The sequence below is a fragment of the Mytilus californianus genome, unplaced genomic scaffold (genome assembly GCF_021869535.1).
Source record: "Mytilus californianus isolate M0D057914Y unplaced genomic scaffold, xbMytCali1.0.p SCAF_3, whole genome shotgun sequence".
NCBI classification, from domain to species: Eukaryota; Metazoa; Mollusca; class Bivalvia; order Mytilida; family Mytilidae; genus Mytilus; species Mytilus californianus.
In genome coordinates this window covers 5,176,190-5,190,315 of record NW_026262679.1, presented here as the reverse complement: position 1 = coordinate 5,190,315, position 14,126 = coordinate 5,176,190, and the positions used below count along the sequence as shown (strand labels likewise).

The 14,126-nt window shown below is 31.6% G+C and overlaps 2 protein-coding genes across 29 annotated transcripts in view; both read right to left on the bottom strand.

Annotated features, from left to right (window-relative positions):
* The window catches only part of LOC127733867 (probable 39S ribosomal protein L24, mitochondrial), a 46,392-nt gene that overhangs the window by 18,158 nt on the left and 14,108 nt on the right, over positions 1 to 14,126 (bottom strand). For all 27 annotated transcript variants that reach the window (XM_052243285.1, XM_052243305.1, XM_052243313.1 and 24 more), the window contains exon 3: positions 792 to 887. In XM_052243285.1, the coding sequence (XP_052099245.1) occupies positions 792 to 887 (96 nt within the window). The remainder of the gene's footprint in view (positions 1 to 791; positions 888 to 14,126) is intronic.
* LOC127733866 (uncharacterized) lies at positions 8,143 to 13,824 on the bottom strand. 2 transcript variants are annotated; one of them, XM_052243283.1, is made up of 2 exons: positions 13,572 to 13,824; positions 8,143 to 10,003 (listed from the first exon to the last, which is right to left on the bottom strand). In XM_052243283.1, exons 1-2 carry the CDS (start codon positions 13,743 to 13,745, stop codon positions 8,948 to 8,950), a joined length of 1,230 nt encoding a protein of 409 aa, XP_052099243.1. In that variant the 5' UTR covers positions 13,746 to 13,824; the 3' UTR covers positions 8,143 to 8,947. The 2 variants fall into 2 exon arrangements, with proteins under 2 accessions (XP_052099243.1, XP_052099244.1); XM_052243284.1 differs by lacking the exon at positions 13,572 to 13,824 and adding an exon at positions 13,397 to 13,453.

The following is a 14,126-nucleotide window of genomic DNA, read 5'->3' as shown; positions in this document are numbered from 1 at the left end:
TGTCTCCACAGAGAGGATGAGAATAGACATCTCATCTGCAGCCGGGTTGTGCAAGGTCTGCATCAGGGGATAGCCCATGTGGTGCTATTACAAGTAGTAAGTAGCAGGGTCTATCAAACTGGCGCTGGAATAATTTTGATCAAATTTGTCCCCGAAATGCTTGGGGATGAATGAAATTTTAGAAATGACCAGTGATAAAATTCCATCAAGGAAATATAATAAGAAAAGAAAAATAAATATATCACTAGTAAAATTGCTGAAATGTTTCTCTTGTCATGAAACATTATTGAAGGTGTTAGGAAGGTGGATGGTGGGTGGTAAATTAAATAATAGCACTGTTAACTATATCAACTAGTCAGACTGCTATGAACCTAGAAAGTGATTATACAAAGACCATGCATATGGCTTCACACACAGATTGGGTACATCAATCATATAGGGGGAGGAGACTGACCTCACTTGGCCTTCAGAATGATATACTAATTGCTGTGCAATAAATTTTATAAGATCTGTTATCATAATCTGCATTTCCTCACCAAGAGTAATTGCTTGTGACATATATCTGATTAGGAAAAGATTAATGTTTTTCCTGTTGAGACTCCATAACCTCAAAATGTCAAATACCATAGAAATTATTCTCAAGCTAACACAGGTGGTCAATGATGTTAAATGTATCAATGATGTCAGCATCTTTCACCAGATATTAATTGTACTCTTGTTTGTATAAACAAAACTTATATTACATATAAGTAAAATATAAATAAAACCTACTAAATAGATTGAATACCTACACAATTAAGTCCCTCAACATAGCACCAATTCCTTTCTTTGATGATAAAATTCACCAGACCATGTCTTCCTTTATCTTTACCTATTAACACTTGTACCTGTAACAAAATATCATAACATTATTACATTTCTTACTTTTTCTTCAAGAGAAGTCTCTTTACAAAGATTTTGTTAGGGTTGGCCACGTATATACACAGGCAGCTTTTTTTTGGCTTTGGCAAGCTTTACATACAGATATTAATTTTAGTTTTAAACATTCCCCTAAATATGCAGATATTCATGAATGTCACATGAACAAATCTGTTTAGGCCTGTAACTGAAGCATTAACCAACAAAATCATTTGATATGAGAAAATAAATCATATTTTCTGGCAAATTCATTCGTATGATCGTCTATTTTAAAGCACATTTGTTACTTATTAACTGTTGTTTATTTATGGAACTCAAACCTTTTGTAGCAAGCTTCATATGGGCAAGATATACAATGTGATGCATTTTCACATTCATTGCTCAACAGCTTCCTGTTTACTGAATACTTGCACTTATATATCATTACAGATAATCATGTATGAAATTTATATCACATTTTTCTCATGAACTAAAGATGAGAACAAACTAACTTTGGTATCATCATTCCTGTGTTATGCGTTTTCACATACTGTGCAATTCAACTTCTTGCTTACTGAGTTCATAGAAGGGGTATCATATGTGAGCAGTATCTTACAGACTAACTGGTTTAGTTGGTTTTGTTATTAACCAGCTTCAGAAGATAGGAATACTAGTTTTCTTTCATCCGTCTGTAGTTCATTTATGTCACATTTTTTTCAGCAAGTGATCTAAAACAAGAACTTTTGAAATTGGGCAACGATGTAAGAATTGGTAGCTTATCTAAACCTTTTTGTTAATTTACTTTCGGGACAAAAAAGGGGTTATCTTTTAAATGAAAGATAAAATTAAATTCTAACTACTAATATTTGTTAATTTTTTAAATGTATAACTTATTTACTTATCAATGGACGATAATAGCTTAGTCTTTAAAGGGGTTTGCTTCATAAAAAAAATATATATAGCATTCTAAAAATTGATTTATACTGAATAACAAACAAACCTACCACAAAGTTCTTCAAAAAATTTCCAAAAAAATTGAAATTTTTTTTCTTAAAAAATATCATTCCTCATTAATACAAGTCTTTAAAAAATCCATAAAACTTATCTCTTATTATTTTTCAAAATATCTTATAATGGACAGTAAACTTCAAACTATATCTATACATAATTTCTTCTCTAAAATTAGATTTGTGCAATACATCTCTGAATTTGGATTCGGATTAAATATTTGACATAGCAAATTTTTTGACACAGAATGAATGTGAAATAACTTGAAAATAGGGATTAAATAAAAAATCTTAATACATTGTACATGTTTAGATTCAGCATATCAAGGAACCCCTTGAATTCAATTTTTGTTAAAATCATACTAAGTTTAATTTTGGACCCTTTGGACCTCAATGTAGACCAATTTGAAAACCAGTCCCAAAATCAAAAATCTAAATACACAGTTAGATTTGGCATATCAAAGAACCTCCATAATTCAATTTTTGATGAAATCAAGCTAAGTTTAATTTTGGACTATTTGGACCTCAATGTGGACCAATTCAAAAATTGGGCCAAAATTCCAAAATTTAAATACATGGTTAGATTCAGCATAATAAAGAACCCCAAAAAGTCTTGAAACCACATTGAAATTGGTCAAGAAATAAGCAATTTTACAAATTAAAGTATTAGAAAAGTATTGTTTTTGGCCCCCTTCTCCAAAAAGGTAAGGGCAATTTGGCATATCAAAGAACCTCCATAATTTAATTTTTGATGAAATCAAACTAAGTTTAATTTTGGACAATTTGGAACTCAATGTGGACCAATTCAAAAATGGGCCAAAATTCCAAAATTAAAATACACGGTTAGATTCAGCATAATAAAGAACCCCAAAAAGTCTTGAAACCACATTGAAATTGGTCAAGAAATAAGCAATTTTACAAATTTAAGTATTAGAAAAGTATTGTTTTTGGCCCCCTTCTCCAAAACGGTAAGGGCAATAACCCCCAAAATCAATCCCAACCTTCATTATTTGGTATGGAACCTTGTGGTACAATTTCATAGTGATCCATAGACTTACACTCAAATTATTGTCCAGAAACCAGAAAATGCTACTTATTGCACCTAGTTCATTAACGGTTTGGGTCATAACCTCCAAAATCAATCCCAACCTTCCATTTGAGGTATGGAACCATGTGGTACAACTTCATAGAGATCCATACACTTATACATGGTTATTGTCCTAAAACAAGAATAAATGGAGAATGTGTCCCAATGGACACAGATGATGCCCCCGCTTGCATACAACATTGTAAAGGGACATAACTCAAGAACAATAAAAGTGACACTACCCAAATGTGTGCTTGATCTGAGTTTTGTGGTAATAAGTATTGCGTAAAGGTTTCATAATGTTTGGTTGGGGCAAACTCAAGTTACAGAACGGAAACTAAAAATTTTGCAATTTTTTTCGATTTATAAAGGGGCATAACTCAATACTGATTAAAGTGACGCCACCAAAATTCAACTTGATCAGTGTTTTGAGGTAAAAAGCATTGTGTATAAATTCATAACACTTGGTTGAGGCAACTTAAGTTAGAGAACGGAAACTAAAAATTTTGCATTTTTTTCCATTTATAAAGGGGCATTACTCGAGAATGGTTAAAGTGACTCCACAAAAATTCAAACTTGATCTTTATATTGTGGTAATAAGCATTATGTATAAGTTTCATAACATTTGGTTGAGGAAAACTTAAGTTAGAGAATGGAAACTAAAAATTTTGCAATTTTTCCAACTATAAAAAGGCATAATTCGATAATGATTAAAGTGACGCCACCAAAATTCAACTTGATCTGTGTTTTGAGGTAAAAAGCATTGTGTATAAGTTTCATAACATTTGGTTGAGGCAACTTAAGTAAATAAACGGAACTAAAAGTTTTGCATTTTTTTTCCATTTATAAAGGGGCATAACTCTAGAACGGTTAGAGTGACACTACCAAAATTCAAACTTGATCTGTGTTTTGTGGTAATAAGCATTGTGTATCAGTTTCATAATATTTGGTTGAGGCAAACTTAAGTAAGAGAACGGAAACTAAAAATTTTGATATTTTTATTGATAAAGGGGCATAACTCTAGAACGGTTAGAGTGACACTACCAAAATTCAAACTTGATCTGTATTTTGTGGTAATAAGCATTGTATATAAGTTTCATAATATTTGGTAGAGACAAACTTAAGTCAAAGAACGGAAACTAAAAATTTTGCAATTTTTCCATTTATAAAGGGGCATAACTCTAGAACAGTTAAAGTGACGCCACTAAAATTCAAACTTGATCTGTGTTTTGTGGTAATAAGCATTGTGTGTAAGTTTTATAACATTTGGTTGAGGCATTGAGGCAAACTTAAGTTAGAGAAAGAACTAAAAATTTTGTAATTTTTTCCATTTATAAAGGGACATAACTCTAGAACAGTTAAAGTGACGCCACCAAAATTCAAACTTGATCTGTGTTTTGTGGTAATAAGCATTGTGTATAAGTTTCATAACATTTGGTTGAGGCAAACTCAAGTTAGAGAACGGAAACCAATTTTGGGACGTACTGCGATGTACGTACATACGGACAAGGGTAAAACTTAATGCCCCCTCCGCTTTGGCGGGGGTATAAAAATGCTTGTTTTTGGGCCCATTTTGGCCCCCAATTTCTATACAGTAAGGACAATAACCCCCAAAATCAATCCCAACCTTCTTTTTGTGGTATGGAACCTTGTGGTACAATATCATAGAGATCCATACACCTATTCTCAAGTTACTGTCTGGAAGCCAAATATTATACGACAGCAAAAAATTTGCGGTCGTTACAAAAAACTGCAAAGAAATTGTACACATTGTCATTTAAGAGTAATAACTCCTAAAAGAAGATGTCTGACAGTTTTGATGTAAATGGACAGAAAGAAGATCTCGACATTCTGGAAAATTTCTGCTATGTCAGATTTCAAGTTAATAGAAATAAAAAGCTGCACCATTAGCGCCATAAGCGCATGCTACACCTGTCGCTTATTCAAAGAATTAAGTTCCATAACTCCTCAATGTCATATCAGAAATTTATAAAAAACTAAAAGGGAGGTTATTTTAATAGATATAAAACAGTCACTAAAGTTTCATGAAAACTGCTCAAAGCACTTTTGAGTTATTGTCAGAAAACTGGAAAATCCCCCTTTTTTATGAATAAAACCCCATAACTCTAAATCTAAAATTAATAAAAATAGAAAGGGAGCTCACATCAAAAGATATAAACAATTCACCATAGTTTCATGCAAATTGGTTCAAGCGTTTTTGAGATATTGTGCAACATGTTGATGGCAGACGGACAGACACACGGATGGACGGACAACGGTATACCATAATACTTCCCATAAACAGGCTTATAAAAACAAGTATTTCACCCAATATGTTCTATTTTTAGCTATGTCTGCTATGAGGGTTGACTGACGAGGCCATCAGGCAAATTTACAAAGTAGATACCTCAACCTTGGTTGAAGCCAAGTTTGGTCAAATTTTGACAACAAGTGAATAGCTCACTTGGCCATTTTGGGCCAGTGAGCTAACAAGTGATGTTAAACTTTTGTGTTGTAAGCTTCAGCAAGAAAAATGAAATGCTTCCTTGTACATGTTTTATTGTTACTGGCATTCAACTTACCTGGATATTATGTAATCTTACTATCAACATCAATCAGACAGTGAGACAAATAGCACATTCTTACTGATGTTTGTTAATACACAACTCCTGAATGGCCTTAATTAGGATCTTGCATTAAACACTTACTTGTTAAATAACATGTATTATATAGGGTTAAATTATTTAGCCCATTTTAATATCTTTGACACCCCTGAAGTTGAATGTAATGTGAAGTTTATATCAAAATTCCTACGACTTTTCATTATCATAAAAAATCATATAAAATCAACAGATGGTTTTAAACCTTTTACATCTGAAATCATAAAAATATCAATCAATTGTCTTGCAAGAAGTCAGTTCCATTTTCATTTCAAGAAAACTGTTCTTAAAATATCCGTGTACACTCCCCTAATTGCAAAAGTGGAACTGGGTAAATGGAAGGTAAAATCAAATGAAGCCATTTGTTTTGACTGACCAACATGACCAATATTGATTTCAATACCCAATTAATATTTGACCAATATTGGGCAAAATTCAACGTGAAATAAACTAGTTGGATGAAACTTGGTTCAAACTTGTACAAGTTTTAGTTAAGGATTTGAAATCAAAAGCGAATTAACATCTTATAAAGTGTTGAATGCCACACTGTGACTGTGAGATGAAAGGTGTACTAGTGATCCTTTATTTTCTATTATGATTTTCTCAGGATTTGAGAAACTCACTATGACATGTATGACAAAGGCATATAAACATTTATATGAAGGAACTATGTGGGAAGTACCATCTTTGGTGTTTATAGCATGTACTTTAATTATAATATTAATGGCAATACTCTGGTGCTCAACCCATAAATCTCCAGTATATAAAATATACATTCTTCTTTGGAAGGGGTTGACATATTATAATTCTTAAACTTGGTCCAAGAACATTGTTGATCCTGTTTCAAGAATAACATATCCCCACTGCATATTTAGAACACCTTTAAAGAGGTAGCCATTTGTGAGTGCTATACTGAACACACTAGATCAGACATCCCTACCCAACTCTTTCTCTTTTGAGTGGTAATCATTCTCCCCATTTTAGTCTTATTCCTCCCTCCCTTTTATAATCAAATTTGATTTTATAGTTTGGTGAACTTGTTCACATCCTGAATAAGCTTGAAATATTTCACACTGGACATTAAACCACCACCAGCAAATCAATTATTAATATATGTCCTATGCACCTGCATGTGTATGCATTGCAAAATACAGTAAAAAAAATACGTTTTCATTTTGATATTTTAATATGATGTAGTTAATCTAAAAATGTTATAACATTGTAAAGCTAAAATTTCATTAAAAAAATACTACTACCAAAATGCCCAATCAATAAAGTACATAAAAAAGGCAGTAATCAATAATAATAAACTGTTGATACAGAGTTATGTCTCGCCTGTCAGCAGAAAATTTAGAAAAAAGACAATCTGATGGACAGCAGCATTACTAATTAATTCAAATTTGCTGGACCATGACGCTAGGGGCAGGACCTCGAAATAGTTGACACTGATGGTAATGCAACTTTAAATTAAATATCAACGACCGATCACAAGTACCGGTAGTTCCTATCAACATGATCAAACTAACTTAAGCAGAAAACTTAACATTGAAAATTGATAATTAATTCAAAGTCACTGGACCTTGACCTATGGGGCAGGGCCTCCATATACATGTAGTTATCAAACTGATATGTACTGATAGTAATGCAACTTCATATTAAATAGTTCCTATCAAACTAACTTAAGCAGAAAACTTAACAATTGTTGACCCCAATGATGACGATGAAGTCATCGTCATTGGAAAAGCAATCCCTATATCTCGCTTTCTGCGACTTTCATTGCAGGCAAGACAAAAATGAGGATCAAATATCCCTTTTGAAGGCACAAATAAAACAAAAGTTTGTTTCTCCTTCAATTTTCTACAATGTACCGAGTATGTGCTCTGGATTTTTATTTTTTTCATTTACATGCATACATTTTATTTTGGACTATCAAAAAAAATTTAAATTCACATTCAAATGTTTATCAATTGAAGGGGATTTATCTTTTACGACTGAACTTTTAAATATATATATCTCAAATCCTATCTTTATCATTTTTTCAAGAGAAGGAATTTTAATGTATATATGTACATTGTACATTAAACATTAAACATGTGCCCACTGAATAATTTTCTTAGAATGGACTAAACTTAACATGATCAACTTAAATTGGGTAAAATTCTGTCTTTAAAAAAAACATCTGAATCCAAAAAGCACAGGGAAACTTGACACTTAACCTTGTTAACTTAAGTTCAAAGTCTGGTGTAGCTGTATACAAATACCTTGTAATAAATACAGATATAGAAGAAAGTTGGAGGACAGCTAGATGCTTTCTTAATGTAGTAAGGCAAATCATCCTTCATTAATAAGCTCAAGGGAATCACTCTACATGTTCAAAAGACAACACTGCAATTATATGTTAAATTCAACATTGCTTGGATCAATTGTCATGATTTTTGGAAATGAAAAGGAAATATTGTTTCTATAAATCAATTGGCCTATATAACCATGATAACTATGCTAGGAATATGAATGTTAAATAAATATGTAAAATATTACATACATACACATGTATTATATGATTCTTTTTTCCCTTTTTCTTAAAAAATTATAATGTAAACCTTCATGATTTGTACATCATGGTACATGGTCAACAGTCATCTCTCCCTTGTAAACAACTACACATTGGTAAAATAGTAATAAATTTAAAATGTCAATAAATATCAAAAGGTTTCCTGTTAATATTAACTTTATATCATCAGAACAATCTGATTAAAATCAGATCTTTCACTTCCCCCCTCCCTTATATTTGTTTGGTGATGGTGTAAGATCTGAAACATTCCATAAGAGATGTTTAACATCAAATTAATTTTCCCTTCACAAGTTTCTGTCCTTTTTACTATGAAATATATAAAACATTTGTTTGGTTCAACTTTACCTGCCAAATATTGTATATAGTCCACAAATTTTAGGTCCTAACCAATTAATTATCAAGCAGTTTGAATTCATGCACCAATCTAATTGTAAAGATTTCTAAACTAGGGAAAGCAGCAATGTTTCATCCTTTAATCATTTTTTCTATATCATAAATCGTAAGTCGGTAAAACATCTAATTACTATAACCATGATTCAATAATTCAAATTGCCAGTGTGTCAATTGAATGATTGCATGAATAAAAATTTGCATAAATTGAAGGTCATCCAATTTAACCTCTTATGCTGGAATGGTTAAACCTTTTCAGAGCAAAGTGATAAATCTGATTTCAATCAGAAGTCTAATAGACTCCAAGTAAAAATTGCCCTATAAATAATCATTATTATTTGAAATGTGGACGGTCAGGAAAATTACATCCATAATGCTGTATTACAACTTTAGATGCATAAAACCCACACTCCATACAAATATCAAGTGGTTTGTTCTGAGCAAGCTGAGATAAAAATCCACCCACAAAAGCATCACCACAACCGTTAGTATCTTTTATTAAATCTTTCTTCACTGGAGTAATTGGAAATTCAGTAATTTGACCATCCTGAGCTAATATGGTTGGATCTTTGCCCTGAGTGAAAACAATAATTCGTTTACGTTTTTCATTAAGTTTTGGCAGTGCCTGAGCTTTGAGAGCTATTTCTTTGATGTCTGATGTTTCAAATCCACTACAACTACCAAAGGCTTTGGCTTCATCTCCATTTCCAAATAATACATCTACATACTGCATTAGATTGAGGTCAGGATCTGCAAATCTTTTGCATAAAAATTTGGCATGTAAGTTCATCACAACAATTTTATCATTCTCAGCAGCATGCTTGGATGCTTGTATAACAGCATCAGAACTAACAGGAACTATAAATCCACCGATATAAAAAATCTGTGCTTTTTCTACAAGCTGCCATATATCTGGTTGACTTAAAAACTGCGCTGTAAAATGTTCTGCTGCTCCAAGATCTGTCACTAAAGACCTGTCCTCTCCCGTAATAATAGCACCACATTTTCCAGTGGATTTATCATTGTGAATTTCATATTTTACATTCACGCCAACTTCTTCAGCAGTTTTTAATAAAATTTCATGAAATTGATCATTTCCAACACCACCAACAAATGAGGTTGCTTTGGGCTTCTGTAAAAGCCACTGAGCAACCCTAATGCTATTCTGAGTGGCTCCTCCTGCCAGATAAATAGGTTTATAGTCAGCTACCATTTCTTCAAACAAGGCTGTATGTTTTTCTGTTGCAATGATTGCATCATTAGATTGTAGTCCATATTTGTCTAAGAAAGCCTGGTCTGCACTAATGGTAATATCCAGCAGAGGATTTCCTATTCCCAACAAGATACCTTCTGGTATTCGGTCACTATTGGCCATTTTGAACTGGTTTCCCTGGAAAGTAAAACATCAAAACTATAGTGTTTTTCTTGAAATATATACATCAATCAAAATCCATGTCTTGAAGATTATCAGACCTAATTTCCATGACAAGTTTATCATTACATATCTTACAGTTGTCTAAAACACTCAATCAGAACTTCCATGATCAGAGCATATGTATAGAAGTTGCAGACAGGTATGTTGTTATCACCTGACATTCTAGTGGAAACTAAAATTAATAAAATACATAAACTGTCTGGATTTAAACAATTGAAATAAATTTGAGTACTAATTTGTATGTTATTAGTATGTATATATATATATATATTATCTGTAACATTTTGTTTATGTGAATAAAGTATTTATTAAAGAAAGACTTTAATTTTGTTTTTAAATTTAGACGGACCTTGAAAATATAGATCTAAACTGATTGATTGGTTGTTGGTTGCTTAATGTCCAATGGCAAATATTTCATGCATGATCTAAACTGAACTTATAAAAGAAAATGTAGAATGATTATAATGATTTTGCTTTTGTTTTACATGAATAATAAGGGATGTGGTGTATATGGCCTCAGACCACAATTATTTTTACTATTGGTTTTTACGTTGGATCTGTAAACCAACAAATTAAAAACCCCTGGCCTTTTAGTAAAGACCATTATTATTCTAATAAAATATGCTTGTCCCAGGAAAATCCATCGCTCCTTTCTCTTTATGAGAGCCCCGAAAACATGTCAATGGTAGGAGTTGAATCTTGAATAAAGGCTGAAGGCTAATTTCTACCATACTTTCACTTTGGCCAAATCATTACTTTCACTTTCAACAATAAATTTTTCCCACATATTTTATTTATTTCAATATATATGTAATTTATAGGACCACTTAAATAGTAAACTTTTCAAAGAAAACAGTAACAAGAAAACTCCTGAAGAAATACCCCATATAATACTTCTAGATTCCAATAAACAATTAATTTCCCGAAAGGCGACAATGATAGCCTTTTTTAAGACTTAAGAAAGTTGATTTTTTTAACAAAACCTTGCTAGAATTATAGAAAAATTATTCGGACAGTATTTTTTGGTCCAAAAAATATAGGTTTCCGTGGCTTTTCTTACTGTAATTTGTACTTATCTCCCTTGCCTATCAATTTTGCACTTAAAAACATGTGTCTCATCCTAGCCTTGAAAAGACATCTCAGATCCGTTAAGGCTACGGAAAATATATTATTTTGACTTTGATATAATGCAGAGTGCACGAAGTCTCTAATAATAGAAAATAACGGGTGCACATATTGACCAATCAGGATTAGCCATACTCTTAATTCTGAAAATCATGTTATCTTCATAAAATGGCTGCACCCATAAAATCTAATGGTTTATTATACATGTTATAACCTGGAAACTACATTCCTAGACCATGAACAAAGGGAATTAATTGTTGTCTGAAGCCTTATGTCAATAAGACAGCAACCCCATGCATAAAACAAACAAAAGACATTTTAGAGGGCAAAATACAGCTGTCTATACAATATACAAAATGTATCTCCATTTTAAACACTATAATTAAGAAAATATTCATCATACATAAAATATGAATATCATAAGGAAATATTCATCATACATAAATATGAATATCATAAGGAAATATTCATCATACATAAATATGAATATCATAAGGAAATATTCACCATACATAAATATGAATATCATAAGGAAATATTCATCATACATAAATATGAATATCATAAGGAAATATTCATCATACATAAATATGAATATCATAAGGAAATATTCATATATCACATAAGTCGGAATTAAGTCACAATAATAATTATTCCTGATAGATAAAGACAATACATATTCTCGATGCAGATTGATTTAAACAATGTGCAGGTAAAATTAAACAAGAATTAATATATAGATGATCTTGTGATCACAGCTTGCAAAAAATTTTTTTTTGGTGGTTAATGTCAAAATTAAAATTGACCAGGACCTGTATCTTATTTTTTAGAACATTGTGTTAAAATTTCAAAAGACTTTGTCTAATAATACTTTCATTATCACAAATGAACCATATAAATCTAAATTTTAAGGTAACTTAGGGTAAACTCTTGAATGGTAAATGTTAAAATCAATCTTGACCTGTATTTTATGATCAATGATGACATTGTGTTCAAATTTCAGATATACATGTAATAAGAGATAAATTAGTCCCAGTAAAATATGTCCAGGCAGACAAATATTACTAGTATAAAAAGTCCATGGTTACAGAACTTACTAGTACAATGTATAAAAAGTCCACGGTTACAGAATTTACTAGTACATGTATATTTAGTCTGATGTCAGTAATGTCCCGGTCTAATTTTCCTAGGTATTCATGTCCATGTCATCATGATCAATATTCCTAGGTAAAAATTAAACATCCATGTCCTTTATTTGACTAGGAAAATGTGTAATGAAAGAAATCATTTACATGAAAATAATGGAAATGTTTTAATGTTGTTTAACAGTTGTGCACTAATCTTTTAATAATATTTATGTGCCCAGACTAATTTTCCTAGGAAATCTTTATTTCACTACTCAAATGTAAATTGTGTACACATATACTATACAAAATGTAATAAAAAAAACTAATTGCTCAACTGAATACTGAAAATCTTATTCATGTAATGTTTATTTGTCATATTATAAGAGAAAATAAATTTTTAACCTACATTTTAAAAAAGTTAAAATAAATAGCATAAATCAAATGGATTTGTGTCTTTTTCATTAAAGATTTCCTATTTACAAGGTGGGAATTACCAACAGTATGCATATTGTCATTGAATATACATGTAGTTCATTCAACTCTGACCTGAATGTATACAAACAATTAATTGTCTTTTTCCTAAATCATGTAAATATTTCGTCCAATTGGAAAATTTTCATTTTTATTATTCAGGGGTGCATGGTGCTGGTAATAATGTGTATTTATGTATTTGTAAAATGTGTGTTAGTTTCTGTTTGCATCAAAATGTAAATTATACCTGAGCAAAGTCTGCATGAAAAATAGTTATGATAATAAACAAGGATTTGTAAAGTATGACAATAACATATATTCTAAAGTTCCCAATAATATTACAGCAGATTCCATTGAGTGTGTAGCCAAAGGTAATATCTTTGGTTAGCTTGCTTGTTAGCTGAACCGTGAAGTCATTGTTAGGTTAGGTAAACTACCCTACTTTAAGAATAGACTAGTCCGACAGAAAACCAATCGATCTGTCTGTTGGACTATGCTACTTCGAAAGGAGGGTAGTATACCTGACCAAATAATGACTTCACGGTTCAGCTAACAAGCAAGCTAACCAAAGATATAACCTTTGGCTACACACTCAATGGAATCTGCTGTAACAGTTTTTAGATACCTCAAACCAACCATCGTTTTCATTCTGTTTAATATGCAGCATGTCAAATTGTGTTTATCAAATATTATTGATTAAATTTTAATCGACACCGTTACTATCGTTCTCAATATTGACATTAAATAAACAGTGAAGATCAGTGAAATTTCGATATTTTTAAAAACAAAAATAAACTTACCTTTTCAGCTGCTGTTGAGGACAAACTTCTTCTCCATGTGCAATAACTACGAAAACTTTTTCGAATTAACTTTAAGTGGCTAGGTCGTGAAGTTCCAACAACTTGCAAGGCCGCCTTGAACTTGCTGATGTTGCAAATTGGACGGAAATAAGAGATATATCTCATCTTAATCATTGTCACTTATACATTACATAGCACTCATCACAATGCATGTGAAGTGTAATCGTATCCAGCTGCCAAGAAAAACACAAACGGTGTTTTCCTTATACGACCCGTAAAAATAATCCGAGCACCTGTTCCGGATAAACTTAACGTCAGGGTACCCAAATTGCACCTATTTTGACAGATTTTTCACCTACGTTTATTTATGATCCAGCTAAAAGTTTCCATTCTGTGTTTATTTTGTAGATGTATCATTATTTACTATATGGTTCCCCCAATTTAATTTTGAAACTATATTGAATCATAGGAAAATGGGTTTGAACAGACCTCCAAACGATTCATGATTCTGTAATGAGGTGTACCCAAATTGCATCCATGCTTAAATTCACATCC